Source organism: Tinamus guttatus, unplaced genomic scaffold (assembly GCF_059628265.1).
Source record: "Tinamus guttatus ecotype Peru unplaced genomic scaffold, ASM5962826v1 Tinamus_guttatus_pri_ptg000470l, whole genome shotgun sequence".
Lineage (NCBI taxonomy): Eukaryota > Metazoa > Chordata > Aves > Tinamiformes > Tinamidae > Tinamus > Tinamus guttatus.
The window spans coordinates 1,508,723-1,528,298 of record NW_028289004.1 but is presented as its reverse complement, the minus strand read 5'-3'; the positions used below and the strand labels follow the sequence as shown (position 1 = coordinate 1,528,298).

The window sequence follows — 19,576 nt, the reverse complement described above, 5'->3', positions numbered from 1 at the left end:
GAAGTTGCCGGTGGCTGCAGCTGGGCTAGGGGCTACGTGTGAACACAAGGGCAGGGGCAAGCTGAAGTCACCGGTGCTCATCGGGCACGGGCTGCCCATGGAAGCCCCTTCCTTTCTCCTGCCTGCCTTTTCCAGGCAGCAGCAGCAGAGATGAACTGAGAAAGCTCCCCGTGACTCCAGGTTGTAGTGGCTGCTTGACAACGAAATGGTCAGGTAAAGCCCATGATAGAAGAGCTTTCAAAGATGGTGGGCTCTAGGAGTGCCAAGGGAGCTGTGAACAGCTTTCCTCCCTGTGAACACGTATTGTTTCCATTGCTTTTGGCCATATGTTTCTGTGTGTGCCTTCCTACATTATGTAAAATTGCTTTCTGGGATAGCAGCAACTGCTAGGAGCAGAGTCAGTGTTTGAAAGGTGTGCGATGACACTGGACCGTGTTTTTGGGGCGCTCTAAACAAATGAAAACACCGGGTGGACCCACAGTGATGGCTCTAGTGGCTGAGGAAGCAGTTAAAGCAGTTACCTTTTGTGCAATAGATATAAAAGCCAAGGTGAAGTTGCAAATGATCTGTGGGCTGACACGGCAGTAAGATTTTCAGCTGCTTATGTGTAGATAATACATATGTGAGCTGTCTGAACAAGAAGCATTCTTGTACTCGTTCTTCCAAACTGATGGAAAATGTACACATTTGTCAGAACAGGTGGAAGAGGGTTGGAGACTGACTGTGCCTGTCACCACACACAGGTGGAATATAAGGTTAAACTCGTGACCATGTTAATCCTGTTGCCAGCAGCATATTTATAAAAGCTGTGCGGATTTATATTCTTATGCTTTAACCGTAGCTGGCGTTTGTTATGGGAAGAAGTTGTAGACAAATGTCTTACTGGCATTTGGAGGAGCATCTTTTCCTCCCCTTAAACATAGAGATTAGCTGCAAAGCACATCCAAGTGCTCTTGCTTTTTAATTTCTTTTAGATTTTGTTATTGTAAAGCCACAAATGCATCCCTGCAGGATTTTGATTTTTATTAGTTATGCAACAAAACAAATTAATAGAGAAACAGAAAAAAAGCTGCAGCAGTGGGGTATCTCAAAGCCGTGAGTAACAGCATTTAGGTTACATCTGTAAGTTACCAACTACTGCATTGTGTCAACTGGTGTCTCTTCCCGAAGTTGTAAAGTGCTTCTTGCTCTCCATTTGCCACAGATGCTGGAACAGTTTCTGTTCCCTGCTCTGCTGACTGATTCTGCCTTATCCTTTAGAGTGATTTTTTGCTGCTTAAAATGGAAGCAACTGGGGACCCTTTTCACCTCTTAACACTGAACAATTCTTCTTTTCTCTTTTTTGCAGCTCAAGATTATAATTTATTTGGTCGTGTGGATTGTATCTGTCTACCTTAGCTATTTGTCTTGCAGTAACAACATGTTTTGTGCTAAAAAGTTAAAAACCACGGATGCGATTTTCCAAGTGCTTATAAGACTTTATAAAGGCTCCTTTTAGAGTCAACTTAAACTTTTATGTGTTTAAATATCTACATATGCTTGCAAATATTCCCCATTTGTTAACTTTTAAGTATGGTGGTCATTATAGCTAAATTAGGCCTCTGGGGAGTGGATGAATGAGAATCTCTGTAGTGTGCCCAAGGGATAATCATTTGTGATAAATACAGCAAAGATGACCAAGCAATGGCTAACAAGCTGCTATTTAAGTGCTAACAGTATTTTCTATGTAAAAATACATTTGTGTTTGGCAGCAAGCGTTTTTATCATCCTAATTATTCTCCAAAAAATCCTGCCTAATGCTCAATGATCTTCGGCAGCAGAGTGATATGCAAATGTGTGTGAAAGTTGCATGAAATGAAATGAAAGCTTAGGCTGGCTGGCCACATAAGTCAATGGACATGATCTGATTTAAATGTTTTGCCTGTAATAAATCTCACACTTCACGAGAAATGGCACTAAGTCTGGCTTGCGTCCGTCTGGACCGTGCCCTGGAGCACATGCAGGTGCTAGAGGTTGGCAGACAGGTACATGGTGCAAGCAAATAGGCTAAGGGGAGAGTTTTCATTCTGAGCTTTTGCATCACTTGCTTTCTTGGCGCTGCAGTAGTGTGGAGCGGCATAGAAATTATTCTGCTGATGGTTAATTTTGTTTGATGAGAGTTTTGCTTGGAGAGTCTTCCAGACCTTTAGGAATGTTTTTGTGTCTGGAGAAATACTCCAAGGCGAGGCAAAACGTGGGTAACAGATGAACTGGCTTGGAGAGACTGAGACATAGGAGGGCTTCTCTAAATGGCTGTTCAGTTTCTACCTGGGAACATGATGGAGCTCATGTCTTGAAAATGTTGCTTGAAAATGTAACTGAAAGTTAATGAAGACAAAGTGCCCAGAAGAACACTTTCCTTGTTAAGAGGTGGTATACCAAAAATAACCTCTAAAATTCATTAAGTTGAGGATGCCTGGGAGCCTGAAAGCAAATCTGACGGGAATTTGACATGAAGCAGCAAGACAAAGGTCAGCATTTAAAGTACCTCAGAGGTGGCACCCTGTGCTGTGCCTGGCTGCTGTCCTGCCTTCAGCCCTAAGGAAAGTGTGTTACACTGCAGTTCGCTTGGGCGCTGTCCGTGTGCGGTGTTGTGTTGGTGACAGTGCCAGCAATCAAGCAAACCCCAGCGCTTAGGAGGGAGATAAACCTCCAGATGCACTCAGCACCCGAGGATTTTGATGTTCAAGATCTGCTTTCTTTGACAAATGAAGGCACCAGGCGGTAAGGAAGGGGTTGAGCGTGTTGGACTCTTTTGATTAGATACCCTCCTACTAAGCTTGTTTGACTCTTGAGAAAAAAGTCGGAAGAACATGACCAGAAAAACCAGCACATTTGTGTGGCATCTTTTGAAAATGACAGTTTGTTAATGCACTGAATTACTAGTTGCCTTATCACGAGCCATTGCTTGTAATAGTTTGTTGGGCAGTTTAGTTTGCTGAAAATGAGTGCTTATAAATAACTGAGGCTTGTTTGAATGAGGAGAACAATCAAAACGATACAGGAAAACTGTGATATTTGGAGATTTTCGCCACTAAAAGCTGATGATGCTGGCAGAGCAAGGTAGAAATGGATATCGGAAAACAATTTTCTCCCATTTATCTCTAGTGTTGCCTGGAGCCACTTGTTCTGCTCCTGCGTTATAGATGCTGGGTGGTGACTTCCCAAAACAAGCAGCCCTTTGGCTCTTTCTTTTTTTTTTTTTTTTTTTACCGCTTCTGCTGATGCACATTGGAGAACCATGATACCCACCCAATCTGGCTGATCTGGAAATGCTTGTCCTGTGCTTGCAGAATGAACTCTCCGTGTGGTATGTGAGACGGTTCCTTTTAGAAGATACTGTGGAGCAGTGAAAGTCAACTGTCACCTTTGTTGTCCTGAGATACGTTCATTTGAAACCTAGTGTGAGCTCAGTTACCACATGGTTAGTGGTGGCTGGGGCTGCAGTGGGCCAGCAACAGTAATGGCTTTGTTTTGACTTCTTATATTCTCTTATTGCTCTCCTGAATATATATTCCCAGGCACTTGGGCAGCCCCCAGATAACATACCTTTGAGAAGATAGGGCAAATCATCTTCCTGGTATACAAGCGTTAGCATCTGGTTTCATTCAAAAGCGTATGAGAATTTAGAATTTTCCTCGGTTTATGTCCAAGGCAAATGAGATGTAATTTCCCGGATTTTGTGGGGAATTTTTGTCAGTCTAACTTTGCCCTTAAGGATTTCAGAAGGCATATTTAAATTGTACATGTAAATGTAAATGTTTATTTAATATAAATTGCATGTCTAATAAATCATATTCTAGAGGAAAATGATTATTTAGGTTAAAAACCTGACTGATATTTTAAGTGCCAGATAACAAGAGAGAGATTCCTTTTTTTTAAAGTGTTGTTGTTTTATTGCATATGTTCATTTAGTAATAGTTTTTGTGAGAGCAGCAACTGGAAAATTAGTTGCTGTAATCTTTGCATCTTTCCTTCCTTTCTTGAGGCATTTATTTGATTCATGTTACTACTAGTGGAGAAAAAATAAAATCCTGATGATGAGTTTTTAGCCCTTGATAAGAGGGCCTTGAGATGAATATAGCAGATCTACATTGTAATGCCATTACAAATTCCGAGAACCTGTTACAAAACACCGGTACTCTGATAGCTAGAAGTGAAGTTTTACAGCTGTTGGCATTTAAAAACAACGTTTTTGAAAAGTTGTTCTTTTATTTACTTATTTTTAAGGCAAGTTGCACAGAAGTCAGTCTTCTGACAGACAATGTAGTAATGCAGAAAGTTGGTGCTTCTGCAGCTTGCTATGTAGGCAAGCATGTGATTTGATTTAAATTACTTACGAAAGCGAGGAGAGCACAAATTAAACTGAATGTGCAAAACGTGTGTTGTCATTCTCAAGCGTTTGAAGTAGTGCAAGTGATGCAAAGGAACAGTAAAGAAATGGACATGCCATAGCAGCAATTTGCAGCCACTTTTGTGTTAATCAACTATTTCTCTAGAGAGCGATGCAAAGAGGTTTGGCAAAACCAGGGGATCAGGCCCAGCCAGCATGGGTTCATGAAAGGCAGGTCCTTCCTCACCAACCTGATCTCCTTCTATGACCAGGTGACCTGCCTAGTGGGTGAGGGAGAGGCTGTGGATGTGTCTACTCAGACTTCAGTAAGGCCTTTGTCCCACTGCCTTCTCCTGGCGAAGCTGGCAGCTCATGGCTTAGACAGGTGGACTCTTCACTGGGTCAAGAACTGGCTGGATGCCTGGGCCCAGAGTGGTGGTGAATGGAGTTAAATCCAGCTGGCGACCTGGAGCGGTGTTCCGCAGGGGCACTGTTGGGGCCGATCCCCTTTAATATCTTTATTGATGATCTAGATGAGGGGATTTACTGGCTGGATGGCAGGGCCCAGAGAGTGGTGATCAGCGGTGCAGAGTCTAGTTGGAGGCCTGTGGCTAGTGGGGTCCCCCAGGGGTCAGTCCTTGGTCCAGTCCTGTTCAATTTATTCATCAATGACCTGGATGAAGGCACAGAGTGCTCCCTCAGCAAGTTTGCTGATGACACGAAACTGGGAGGAGTAGCCGATACCCCAGAGGGCTGTGCTGCCATCCAGAGGGACCTGGACAGACTGGATAACTGGGCGGTGAAAAACCTCATGCAATTCAACAAGGCCAAGTGCAAGGTCCTGCACCTGGGGAGGAATAACCCCAGACACCAGTACAGGCTGGGGACCGACCTTGTGGAGAGCAGCTCTGCAGAGAAAGACCTGGGTGTCATGGTGGATGATAAGTTGACCATGAGGCAGCAGTGTGCCCTCGTGGCCAAGAAGGCCAATGGGATCCTGGGCTGCATTAAGAAGAGCGTCTCCAGCAGGTCGAGGGAGGTGATCCTGCCCCTCTACTCAGCCCTAGTGAGGCCGCATCTGGAGTATTGTGTCCAGTTCTGGGCTCCACAGTATAAGAGGGATGTGGAGCTGCTGGAGAGAGTCCAGCGCAGGGCTACAAGGATGATCAGGGGCCTGGAACATCTGCCCTATGAGGAGAGACTGAGGGAGCTGGGCCTGTTCAACCTGGAGAAGAGAAGGCTGAGAGGGGATCTAATCAGTGTCTATAAGTACCTCAAGGGAGGGAGTGCAGAGGACGGTGATGGTCTCTTTTCAGTGGTGGCCACTGATAGGACTAGAGGAAATGGCCGGAAACTGAAACATCAAAAATTCCATAGGAACTTAAGGAAAAATTTCTTAACAGTGAGGGTGACAGAGCACTGGAACAGGCTGCCCAGAGAGGTTGTCGAGTCTCCTTCTCTGGAGATCTTCAAAACCCGCTTGGATGCAGTCCTGTGCCACGTGCTCTAGGTGTCCCTGCGTATGCAGGGGGGTTGGACTAGATGATCTCTAAAGGTCCCTTCCAACCCTAAGCATTCTATGATTCTATGATTCTATGATTGAGGGCACCCTTAGCAAATTTGGAGACGACACCAAGCTGAGGGGGAGAGTTGCTCTGCCTGAGGGTAGGAAGATTCTTTAGAGGGATCTGGACAGGCTGGATTGATGGATGGAGACCAAGTGTATGAGGTTCAACAAGGCCAAGTGCCAGCTCCTGCTCTTCAGTCACAACAATCCCATGCAGCACTACAGGCTTGGGGCACTGGCTGTAGAGCTGCTCAGCAGCAAAGGAGCTGGGGGTGCTGGTCGACAGGTGGCTGAACATGACCCAGCTCTGTGCCCAGGTGGCCAAGAAGGCCAAGGACCTCCTGGCTGATATCAGGGACAGTGTAGCCAGCAGGACCAGGGAAGAGATTGTCCCCCTGTACTCGGCGCTGGTGAGGTCGCACCTCAAACACTGTGTTCAGTTTTGGGCCTCTCACTGCAAGAAAGACATGGAGGTGCTGGAGCATGTCCAAAAGAGGGCAAGGAAGCTGGTGCAAGGAGGGCAGGGGGGTGGAGCACAGACCTTATGAGGAGCAGCTGAGGAAGCTGAGGTTGTTTAGTCTGGAGAAGGGAAGGCTCAGGGGAGACCTTATTGCCCTCTACAACTACGTGAAAGGAGGCTGTAGTGAGGTGGGGGTCGGTCTCTTCTTCACCATAACCACAAATAGGACAAGAGGAAATGGCCTCAAGTTGCACCAGGGCAGGTTCAGGTTAGACATTAGGAAGGATTTCCACACAGAAAGAGTGGTGAAGCATTGGAATAGGCTGCCCAAGGAAGAGATGGAGTCATCGTCCCTGGCAGTGTTCGAGATGAGGCACTTAGGGACATGGTTTAGCAGGCGGGGGGTAATGGGTTTGTGTTTGGACTCAATGCTCTTGAAGGTCTTTTCCAACCATGATTCTATGATTCAAAAGTAAAACAGTCAACTGGATCTGAAAACCTGGCCAATGGGAGAACATTCTGGGATTAGCCCATGACAGCCTAAGGTCTATGGAAGGAGAAGTAAAAGGGAAAAGGGCTTTTATGGGCCTATTGCAAGTCTTGCTGTGTCTCTACTCTCGAATTTTCCATCTTCATCTCCTATCTGGGCAACTCTTTAAAGTTTGTGCCCCTTGTATTGGGGGACGGTGGTTGGACCAAGTCGCAAAGTCGCTCTGTTGAGGAGGAGCTTGGTTTGCCCAGCAATCAAGCAAGGCCAACATTACCCGCTGTTTCGTGTGACATGCTGCTTGTGGCTGACGCTACGTGAGAGTGACCAGCTTTTCGTTCTGAGACTGGGTAAGAGACTCACCTGTTGTTTGAAAAAGACGTGCTTAAAGGCACCACTTGCTTTCAAAGAATATCTTTGAATCTTTTCCTACTGTAGCACATAGTGCTTTGGAAGCAAGTGAGAAGCTAAGCAAACTTGTCTGGTCTTATTCAGGCCTGAGGGGCTCCATTTAAATTACATTTTAAAAGGGCTATTTGAAACCCTCTCACTGAGATCCAGTTTTTGTCTTGTGAAGGCATGGTTTACCCTCATTAATGATGTGAAATGTTCATTTACAGCTTGGAGGCCAAAAAGATAAACTTCCAGAAATAGTAGCTTTAATGAACATACACATTTTCAATTCTGCATGTGGTGAAGTTAATGTGTAGTAATACACTGTTTTACACTTGATCCCTAGGAGATAAGAGCGTGAAATACACAGGCTGTATAGCAAGACCAAGTGTTCCTGTGGGAAGTGGGATCGGCTTTTTCCGATTTGCTGCTAATAGCAGGGTGATGGTTTGACCGTATTCTTGATGCTATACTTCCAGCAGTTTCCGTACGCTTTATATCCATTTTTAAAAAACAGGCTAGCGAGAGCAAGCGGCCTCTCCAGCAGCAGCAGAGCATTAACCTGCTCGCAGTAACCTGTTGTGAGCCGTGGTGGCACCTTGCATCGTGGTGCAGCCGTGCTGAACGGGATCCTGCAGGCTCCGCGACTGTGTTTTGATGCAGTTCAATGATTACTAATGAAAAATAGATGGTACCCTAACTCTTGAGGCTGGCAGCCCAACACAACTATAACCACATCAAACTATAGCTTTAGGAAACACTCCATTGATATCATCAAAATAAATTAACATAAACGGCCTAAAAGTCTAAGTGCTGTCCCTTAGTTGTCCAGGAGCTGCCTTTTGTCTTTGCATACAGCATTAAATTTAGAACTGGTTTCAATGTGAGTCATGTCTCGGCCCAGCTCGTCTCGCCAGACGACAGGGGAGACTGAACCCGTTCCTCTGAGCTACGGATTGAGCTCCGACAGCAGAAGATGGGAAGTGCAACTCGGGTTGCTGGGCGACTTAGGCTGCAGCAGGGAAAACTACAGCGCAGAACCAGAAACTCTTCCTCCGACTTGTCACCTTCCTCCCCACAGACCTGCTGCCTTGCCAAGCAGTTTTGCTGAGACCTTGGTTTCCCTTCACGGTTCCCCCAGGGCTGCCCAGCCAGTCTGGCAGGGAGGGATGGGATGGGATGGAGCTACTTGGTGCCTTAGCAGGTTTGAAATGACTTGGGTGCAGGGGAGAAGATATTTCAGCTCCTCACACTGCCCATCTTGGCTCCAGCCTCTCCTGGTCCCAGACCTGCTGCGTGCAATTTCCATAGCAACGGCCCTGCTTTAAAAAAAATAAATAAAAAAGGAAGAACAATCAAGTTGAGCTTTTGTGTGACCTGCAAAGGCATCTCTATGTGTCTTTTTAAACTAGATCCAACTACAAAACTGCATGGCCTAGTTTGGAAGAGATTGGGGAATGTTTCGGTGTGCACTCTCAGCAAGGAGAGGTGTGGGCCATTTGCTTCTCCATTCTGTTCTGGATTGGAAAATTCTCCTTTATTTTTAAGCAGCTCAATTCTTTACTCAAGTGCTGCTGTGTGTGTCCGTGAAATCCCAGGCTGTCACTGTGTTCTCTAAATGTCTAACGTATGCCTGTGAAAACCTGGGGGAAACCCTTTGAGCCTGGTGCGAGTCTGCAGTCACAGGCACCCGCGTAGTTTTTGAGAAACAAATGAAACACTACTTTAAAACAAACTAGATTTGTTCCCCGGAAGATCTTTTTTTCAAGTGTCTAAAATGCAGGTTCGTTCCTTTTTGCCATCTTCTAGTGAGATGTCAGAGTCTGATCTAGCCACACCGGCAGAGAGAGGCACCTGCAGAGAATCACTCATCTGCTTGCTTTAGTTGGCTTTTTTCACAAGGAAGCTAAATGCTCTCTGGAGGAACTTAGTTTTTCTGCGTTTTACTGTCTTCCTGGGTGATAGTCTCAGGCTCAGACATCCCGCTGGGAGAGGTCAATCTCAGGATGCTTGCAGCACAGGCGAGGCTCTTTTCTTGCCTCCCTTGACAGGTCAGCAGGAATCTTGGGAGGCTTCAGTGGTTTGGACACAGCACACGACCTCCAGCGAGCTTTGCAGCGTGCGCGTCGGGCCGTGGTGCCGTCACGCTGGTGCAGCAGGCGCTGCAGGTACCGCCCGTCTAACGCGCTGGTAGACGTGCAGCAAGCGCCCTTGGAACCCTGGGACTTCTCTTAAGAACAGAGCGCACAAGCTAGGCATATGGTTTTTACTTTTGCTTCTCAAGGTTTATTAAAACGGCAGCAAATGGGAGCCAGTGTCTTTCAAGAGGGTGAGTGACATTATTTCTACGTGAGAGCTTATTTCAGCCACAGCAGAGCACGGCTGGTTCCCATCCTGCAGCTCATAGGTGTTTTCTCTTCAAAACCCTTTTGATGTTGGCAAATTAAAAAGCCTAAAACTGCAACCAGCAGGAGCAGCGCAGTATGGTGTTGCCCGCAGCAGGTTATTTGCTACAGCTTGTTACCTGCCAGCCAGTGTAAGTTCACTGATCTTTTTAAAAATTTTTTTCCTTCATCTTTTTAAGCATTTCAAAGCCCAGCAAGGACTTTGCCACACGCTTTTTGCAGCTCTGAAGTACTGAATTTATTACTTCATTTCTTACTGATCAATAACTTTTCACTTGCAAGTAAATCACTTGTTTATGCCCAAGTGTCAATAAAAATGTGAAAAATCTACCACAAAATAGTTTATTCAGTAATTTGCAAGTAAGAAAACTGATTTGTTTAGAAAGAATCTGCTGCCTTTGCTGCAAAATTGCTCTCCTTATGGTTTAAAATTAACTTTACACCAATGGATCAAAATGAATACATTTAGTGTCATCGTGTGTCATCTGCCTGTCTGGGAGGGACCGTGCCGGTGCCCTGCAGCGAGCGGCACTATTAGCAGAAGACAGCAAGGCCGAAACTCCAGCATTCATATCCAGATGGCTCGGTAGTTGACCAGCTGGGCAGCCTCATCCCTGAGGTTTCCATTGGGGATTTGCTGCCAGTTGAAAAACACAGAATAAATGTGCGATGCTGGTGTGGGAATATTATTTTGGCAAAACCAAAGTCTCCTTTGCTGATAGCTTTCTTGTATGTTTTCCTTGTTGACTCTGACCACTTTTCAGATCTGCTCTGTTTTTGCCGAAGTCTCAGAGCTCTGTCTTAGCCCTGTTGCTTTAGCACAAGAGTAATAGCTAGCCCTGCTGCTCTATCTGTAGCCCTTCTCCAGGCCCCTGGGCCCAGCAGCACCTCCATCAAGCCAAAGGGATTCACTGCTTGGCGAGGGAGGAACTGCTTGGTACCTGCTAGTTGGGCACAGAGCAAGAGCAGCGCTTGCCTCGGCTGTTCTTTTGCACAACTGAAGGAGCACTTGATACAGAAGATTCTTATTTAAGTTGTGTTGGATGCCATTGTGTAGATTGGTCAGTTTAAGTTCAGTTTAGTTTAAATGTTGAAGAATGAACAGCCATCTGCAGATGAGGGAAAAAAGCCAATTTGATCAAATTTGGCTACATTGTATCAAGGCATCAGTTTTAACATTGGAAGAGCTATCATGCATGTACTATTACAGCAGCAGTAACACTTTAGTGAGCCAAATTCAATACCTCTACCTCTCACTTCTTTCTCTTCTTTTACTTAATAGATTTTCTCTAAAAAACGAGGAAACTGTTCTATGACTCTGTTCCCTGTTCATTCTGGGATACTATTAGCAAGGAATGTTGTTTCATGGTCAATAACAGTCTGACCATGAAATCCATCTTTGTAAATTAATGTCGGTCTTGAACTGCATTTGTATGACTGATTTCCATAGGCACTGGAGGAGCTGAACAGTTAAATGTACTTTCTTGTACACTATTTTTTAATTTGTACAGTGTGTGTATGTGTGCACATGTACATGTAAAAATAACATGACATATTATAGTACTATGTTGCAAAGCTCATGGAGAAGAAGTGAAGCAACAAATTGGGACTTTTGACTGGTTCCTCTCTGCCGGCCTGCCCTGTATTTCAGCATGGTTGTGATTCTTTCACTCCAGAGAGTTCTTCTTGAGCTAACAGAGGCTTGCAAGCTAGCAGAGTTGCTTGCTTCAGCAACTTTGTTTTGGGAAGTTCTCTCCTCCACTCTGCTGCGAATCACACAACTGCAAATCATGCGCGTGTTCATGGAAGTGAATCTTCTCATCTGTCCGTCTCGCTGAAAAATGTGATGGCAGAAAGGTCAAGTAAAGGGTCTTACTGTTGCGCAGTTATGAACTCGAACATGTGTCCAGCGGTGTGTTCAGAGCTGCACCCTCACAGCAGCCTGTCGTGGGAGCGTCTGCGGCAGCCGGTGTCACCGCAGGGCTGGTTGGTGACTGAGACTAGCAGCCTTGTGCCACTCACTGCGTGGGGTACCTGGCTCTGGGGTGGGAGGAGGAAGGACTTGGAAGGGTTTTGCCTTCGTTTTCTTTAATCTCATATTAAGCTTTCTGGTTTTGCCTCATTTGCATAGAGCTAGAAGAGAAATTGTAGCAAATCTACCTGGAACAATTCCTTTGGATAAAGTTCTATCCTGTCATTTGGAGGCAATATCTAATTAGATTTTGGCTGTTGAGTTATATCATAGAAAGAAAAAAAAATATTTTCACCCAAATGCCATGTGCTATTAATTGCATCAAATTTGAAAAGTAGTTGAAAGAAATAATATGCTCCATAAGGCTCTGTTCCGCTCTTTTCTTGTTAATTGGCTCTAGGCCTGTGTAGTAAACATTACAAATGTTCAGCTTGTTTTAATAGCGCCCAAAGAATTATACTTCATCTTTCATCCTCTTCTTTGGCATGAAGTATATTACTTTCATTTCACAATCTCCCTGTCTCCTTATCCACTAGGAGAGAGAAACAGGCGAAGAAGATGTCAGGTGGCTTTCAGTTATATGCCTCAAAATGAAGATGAACTGGAATTAAAAGTCGGTGACATCATTGAAGTTGTCGGAGAGGTAAGTAGATGTTTAGTGAAATATGAATGCACATAATTCTAGCATATCTTGTGCATGCTAAACTCTTAAACATAATGTATTTTAAGATATAATTAAAACCAGATGTTTTTCTTTTTCAGTATCCTTATGCATCTTTGTCAAGCTAGTTTTAGAGGTGAGGGGAGGTGGTTTGCTTTTTTTTTTTTTTTTTTTTTTTTTGTGAAGTCTTTCTTATTTTTTTCGTAGCGATTCTGCTGCTTTTACTCCATCAGATGTTGCTTCTGAATTCAATGAGGGAAAAACTCACATTTTTGCTACAGTATTGTTGAGTTTATATATCTTTTGAAGAACAAGACAATAGCAGAAAAACCCTGCCCAATTACAGTAAGCCAGGCAAGGAGATGAATTACCTTTATCAAGTAAAACAGATCTAAGAAATTTACTTGGAGCCCTCAAGAACTCAGCCATGATATTCACCTTTTGTCGTCTTTGTATTCAAATTTGGACAATTTCATTTTTATATAATCAGATTTAAAAAACAAACAAACAAAAAAGTTACAGACTGAAGATTATGGGTGGCAGTGGATCTAGAAACTGGTTGCAGATATCCTAGAACCGGGAACAAGCTGGATTATTCAACGATAATGAAAGTTGTTTTGTGTGGGTGTATCTGGTTAATAGGAGCCGTAAATATTGTTCATTCCTTATACCTTCAATGTTTGATCCATGAGAGTTTTTAGAAGTCATGCTGTTGAACTAAATAATATGAGGACCAAAATTTGAAATGGTGACATGAACCCTTTAAGTAGAATGTATTCACATCATTCAGACATTCAAAATCATTTAGACTTTATTTAGCTTAGCTTTAAAAAGGTATTAAAAAAGATCTTAGTCCAATCAAGAATTGAATGAGGCATGTTTCAGCTTTTTCGTTTGTTCATAAGATTTTTTTCTAGCTACTCATCAGCTAATAAGTCAGCATTTATTTTCCTGTCAAAAGTAGATGATTTGTTTTCTTCTTCTTGTGCCTGACACTTAAAAAAATATTCAAAAACTATATAAGTTATATTGCAATCTACATGACATCCAGCATTTTTGTTAGGAGAGACTGAGTTATCACTTCAAAAAGCAAGAAGCTTAGTGATCACTGTTTTTTCCTTTACCAAGCTGCACACACCAGCTCTGTATGTTGTTCTTCCTGGAGCCAGACAAGATATGTCACTTCACTAACCTTATTCTGTCTGTAAGCAGAGTTGCAATGTAGATGTCAAGATTAGGAGATATTTAAGAGCCTACTTTAGACAGTGTAAACTCAATATTGCAAGAAGTTTCATGATAGCACTTGAGATGTTTTCAGTGCTACTTAAAGCATATTTGACCTCACATGACCACAACAATCTCTTCCAACAGTTGCCCTACTTAAGACTTTTAATTCTGTGTTTCTGAAGAGCATAAAAAAATCCTTCTTAGCAGACCCAACCAAAAGATTATCTCTACCTAATGAGTTGTATGGTTAAATAATTTTGTTGAGACATCTAGAGTTCTCTCATGAGGTGCATCTTGTGTCATCTTACAGATTAAGTTTAATTGTAACAGACTTATTTAAATTCAAATGAGCTGAAAATGTTTGCCTCCAAGTTGAAAGATGTAGCATTATGAAAGTGAAACACCCCCCAATTGTGTGTTATGCTTACGGTAAAGGGCATTTTTTTTGCAAGTAGGTCTTCTCAGTCATTTGGAAACCCACTTGGCTTGCAAGCTACAGACTTGTAATCTTAAACTTGTAGTTGTGCCTTGAATGGCTGTGGCTGGAGAAGGCTTTGCAAATTTGCCGATTCTCAACTTTTAAGCAAGTTTATTGTCTGCTTCTATGTTCAACAGGATTAGGGCCTATGATCCTGGCATTAGTTTAGCTGTAGCATGGAAGAGGGACCGGCTTGAGCTATTGACCTTAAGTAAAGGTGGGCACAGAGTCCCTGGCCTAGGCAAGGCCATGTCCATGTTTTCCTAAGGGGGATAGATACCTTTTCTGAGCAGTTATTGAAACACAGTTTGCCTTAGACATCATCTGGTGCAATCATGCAATCCAGGACATTATCCAACTCTTCCGGATGGAACTAGATCAATTGGTGGAACAAGGGAAATAAAGGAGTAATTCTCAACACCTCAGGAAGCGCTATTAGATGAACTTTGTTTTCATCACAGTTGATCCAGAGCAGCTGATGCTGAATAGTTGCTGTTATTACTTCCTCTTCTGCCCTTGATGTGCTGGTGTTTATCCCTGGAAAAAGGGCAGAATTTCTCTTGAAACAGGAACTTAATTTAGTTTAGAAAGCTGCACCCAGCAGTTTACTTACTTCAGTATTTACTCTTCTGTAGGGTAGCCTTCTTACAAAGTCATTGCATCAGAATATGATTCACAGTATTTCTGTCATTTTACCACTCTCCCTAATTTAACATAGATGTTTGATATGAATGCCTTATTTTTAAAAATAATGTAGCTTCCTCAGTTGTGAAAATATCTGAAGATTTTTAAGAAGGGCCCAATCACGCTGTGTTATTGTAAATAAGATGTACACATACAGTACTTGCAAAATAATCATGAAATTCTGCTGACATAGTCATCAAAAATAATCTCCAATCGATTTGTTCTATTGTTATTCAAGGTGAAAAACTGAGCGATAGCATCTTTGGTGTTATTTGCTTAGTGGGTAATTGGAATTTCTTGTGGCTGAGTTAATGGTCATTCACTTTCTATTTTCAGTCTCTCCTTTCTCTTGGCAGGCCTTTTTATTCATGAGTAAAAGGTCTGAAATTCCCAGAGGCAGTATTTTATTGTAGTTTTCTAAGAAAGTTGCATCAGTTGAATTAATCAGTTTTAAATTGATTTAGACTAATCTTTTCACATCTCTGTGCATTTCAATTTAGTTGTTTGTTGTAGTATAAAATACACAGATTCCTGATTGACTTAGGTTTAACAACAACAACAAATATTCTTTAGATCAAAATAGTATCTATGTGTCTTTATGTGATTATTTAAACACAGCTTTAAAAATACACGTATGCTTGACAACCCATTAGACTTTCCCTGTTGGCAATCAAACCTGGTTTTGAGATTGCTGGGCTAATTTGGCTCATCTTTAAAAGAGCAGGTGGGCTGAGCCGTGTTTTAGCAGTTAGCTTGTGTAATTGTTGGAACAGAGACTCCTTAGCCAAAGTCTTAAGGTCTTGCTGTGGGGCTTGGCCCCCCTCTCCCCTTGAAGGCGGCTGCCTCCAGAAGAGGGTCAGTAGAAGGGAGTGCAAGGTTTTCTCTCAGCTTCTGCTCCCATGGGTCTCGCAGGCCCCACAGTGAAGATTGTGTGTTAGTGCGGGCACTGAAGGTGTCTTCCCTCCTCCCAGCTCTGCTTCGGGGTGCCAGCAAACACACGAGGGGCAGCTGTGCCCAAAACCGCCCCCGATTCTTTCTCGTGGTGCTGGCAGGCTGGACAAGATCGTTTTTAAGAAGGTTTTTTAAGGTAGTGGTAGGTAGATGCTACTGGGAATGGCTGCTGTGGTCGAAGTGTTTTGGGTCTGTGCTGTGGGTGAGGCAGCAGCGAGAGCCTGAATTAAGCTAGGTTTGTGTTTTGTGTAAATGTCTCAATTGCTTCTGAATCCTACAATTATGATTCTTGGAGAGTGTTTGATCCACTGAATAGACTGTGTGACCTTTGCTGTGGGGGTTTATAATGTCACCAGATAGAGATATCCTTGAAGACAGTAGATGTTTAAAATTCACAGTTCCTTTCTCTGTGTTCTAAATTAAGTGGAAATTAATTATAATAAGATCAAACATTCATAATAATAGATAAAAACGCTTGTTGTGAGGCTAGAGGTTTCCGTAACTGCATGGAGACTGATATCCATGAGAAATTAATTAACGAACCTACATTAAAAATATATTTGAAAATAACGAGAGGAGCATTCCCATCCTCATTTATGTTCGTGTTTAGCGTGTGATTGATAGCTTTTTGGTTGTCATTAATTTTCCTAGCTCGTTAGCTATAACTCTAATTACAGTTAGAAATACAAAATACTGTAACTAATTGTCTTATTAGATGCAACTCTGTGAATCCCAGTGACACGTCACCCTCACGTGCTGGCGGCAGCGCTGGGCTGGGTGCCCAGCGACTGGTCGGGGTCGGCGTGTCCCTGCCCCGCAGGTGACTGCGTGGCTTCGTCCTGCCCGAGGTGAGGAGCCTCGTGGTGCCGCGGGGCCTTGTCCTGCCCTGAGGAGCCTTGTGGCGCTGCGGGGCCTCGTCCTGCCCAGGGTGAGGAGCCTCGTGGTGCCGCGGGGCCTTGTCCTGCCCTGAGGAGCCTTGTGGCGCTGCGGGGCCTCGTCCTGCCCGAGGTGAGGAGCCTCGTGGCGCCGCGGGGCTTTGTCCTGCCCTGAGGAGCCTTGTGGCGCTGCGGGGCCTCGTCCTGCCCGGGGTGAGGAGCCTCGTGGTGCCGCAGGGCCTTGTCCTGCCCTGAGGAGCCTTGTGGCGCTGCGGGGCCTCGTCCTGCCCGAGGTGAGGAGCCTCGTGGCGCCGCGGGGCTTTGTCCTGCCCTGAGGAGCCTTGTGGCGCTGCGGGGCCTCGTCCTGCCCGGGGTGAGGAGCCTCGTGGTGCCGCAGGGCCTTGTCCTGCCCTGAGGAGCCTTGTGGCGCTGCGGGGCCTCGTCCTGCCCGAGGTGAGGAGCCTCGTGGCGCCGCGGGGCTTTGTCCTGCCCTGAGGAGCCTTGTGGCGCTGCGGGGCCTCGTCCTGCCCGGGGTGAGGAGCCTCGTGGTGCCGCAGGGCCTTGTCCTGCCCTGAGGAGCCTTGTGGCGCTGCGGGGCCTCGTCCTGCCCGAGGTGAGGAGCCTTGTGGTGCTGCAGGGCCTTGTCCTGCCCTGAGGAGCCTTGTGGCGCTGCGGGGCCTCGTCCTGCCCAGGGTGAGGAGCCTCGTGGTGCCGCGGGGCCTCCTAGGCGGAATCGCAGGTCCTGCCTGGGATGAGCCCTATTGGCACGGGGTTTATTCACCTACTTTCAGGTAACATTGCCAGACATTGCGTTGTAAAATCCTGGAATATGCTCATTTGTAACCACGCAGGCTTGGTTTTTTACAAATCTAGTGCTCGTTTAGGGCAACGTTGATGCTTTGTAGAAATGAGATGAGGTGGTTCAGCCCATTTTCAAGGACACTGGGGACTGCGCTGGACTCTTGCTATAATAATTTACTTTGACAACTATGATATTGAAAGGAGGATTTTTAATATTGGCAAGGAGCAGCCTGTGACACAAGTACAGAGGTGTGTATTACTGCAAGAGAACAGCTGGGAATTAATGTTGAGACTCCAAGTCTCTTGGTTGCTTTTCTCTGAGATCTTGTGGCAAAGTGTTTTCCTCACCCCTTCTAAAATGTGATTCGCAGAAACTGCTGTGACTACCAGGACTATAATTAAAAACAAACAAGCAAAACCCACAATTTTTGCATCAAACAAAGAAAGCTCTATTAAATGAGTAACCCAATTAAAAGCACAGTCCAAGTATTCTTTCTTCCCTTGAAAATAAAAACAAAAAATCCTAATGCTGTTAAAAGAACATTTGAATGATGTTTAATTATTATGTGGATTAATTTCCCCCCTGAATTGCAAAGGGCAAAGGGCTTCGTAACAGAGCGTGTTTCGGTAGCGGTGATGCACCTCTTCCCTGCTCGTATCGGGGTTCCTGTCTCAGTGACGGGGCTGAGCGTAGCTGTTGGCTATTGGGGCCATCCCTGCCCCATGTTTGTCACCGACGGAGCTGCAGGTGGCTGAATGTGTGACCCCCATAAACAGATGCCGTGGGCTCAGGAAGCACCCCTGGTCTTAGCATGGGGTGAGAGCAGCGCTGGCAGCCTAGAGGCTTGGCAGGATGGGGACACGCCATGCCTTTCCAAAATGCAGCGAGCGGATGCAATGCATTCAAAACACAACTTTTCTTCTGTCTTAAAAGCAAAGCCTTCACAGGTCTGGTGTCTGGGATGCTCTCAATAGCTGAGTGTTTCTTTTGGTGGAAGGACACTGAGTTGTGGAAGTCCTCCTCTTCGCGCTTCCTTTGGGTTAGCACGAATGCTGCACATAAACTAGGACCAATGTGTATAAATCCTGAAAGCACTTTTTGATATTAGAGCAGCGTCGGGTTTTATTGAGTGCTTGTTCCTCCGCGTGGCCTGGCGGCCTGAATAATGCATTTTCATTCGTAAGGGTTTATTGGCTAGGAGTTACTGCGACATTTCAAGCCGCATGGCAATAGATTGCCTCAATTCGGGATAACTACATCCTTGGGGCATTTTAGTGTCTCTTTTGTTTTATGGATTAATCTCTAGTTGAGGTGTTTTGAGATTGGTAAAAGCATGTAGCTACAATGTTTAAAAATACTATAATTATTGATGAAGATTTTGTAATAAATCCTTGGGAAGTCCAGTTCACCCTGGACCTGTGTCATGCTAACATCATTCTGCTTTTTATTTTGGGAAGACCTTATTTTTGACTTCAGATTTTTCTTAATTGGTACTTTTATGGAATATGGCCTGATCTTTTCAGATAATTCATTCTCATATTAGCTATAAAACTTAAAATAAGCTAAGAAAGGCTTTGTTATATTCATGGCCAATTCAGATTTATCTATAGACCTTCATGTATGTCTATTTCTCTATACGTAAATGGAGGTACACACAGAAACATGCCATGTTAAGAACATGTTAGAAGAAAAATTTGAAGTATTATGCTAGAAGAAATATGTGGGAGAAAATTACTTGAGGGAAAAAGATGGAACTGAGTGGTACTGGTCTCTATATTTTCACTAAGTAATCTCATCATCTTTTGAAGTGGGGGCCTCAACTGAGTAACTCCATTGTGATTAATCTTGTGCTCAATCGGCTAATGCAGTTATGGTGTAATGTTTAGCTCCAGTCAATAGTGTCATCTGGGAATAATGCATTAGAAAAATTGAAATCTTTTATAGTCCAATGAGCTGTGGCCATTTTGTGTATTTTCTGTGTAATCATATCTAATTATAGAGATAAGAATTAGAATTTGTAGATTCCACTAACTGCAGTGGATTGTACAGTTTCAATTTTCCCTATGGTTTGCAGTTTTTGGAGAGAACAAAAACAAATATCACTTTTTGGAGCCTTTTAGAATATCGTGTGGAAGCTCTCAATTTAAGTCATTGCGTGATTTGTATGTATTCTGCTCTTGGAAGTAGCAGCATGGCTGTAACTGTTAATCCCAAAGTTGTGCTTGACCTTCCTGACACTACT

The 19,576-nt window shown here is 44.2% G+C and overlaps 1 protein-coding gene across 3 annotated transcripts in view; it reads left to right on the top strand.

Annotated features, from left to right (window-relative positions):
* SH3KBP1 (SH3 domain containing kinase binding protein 1) overlaps nt 1-19,576 on the top strand; it is a 205,695-nt gene that overhangs the window by 87,996 nt on the left and 98,123 nt on the right. For all 3 annotated transcript variants that reach the window (XM_088532735.1, XM_088532737.1, XM_088532736.1), the window contains exon 4: nt 12,193-12,299. In XM_088532735.1, the coding sequence (XP_088388861.1) occupies nt 12,193-12,299 (107 nt within the window). The remainder of the gene's footprint in view (nt 1-12,192; nt 12,300-19,576) is intronic.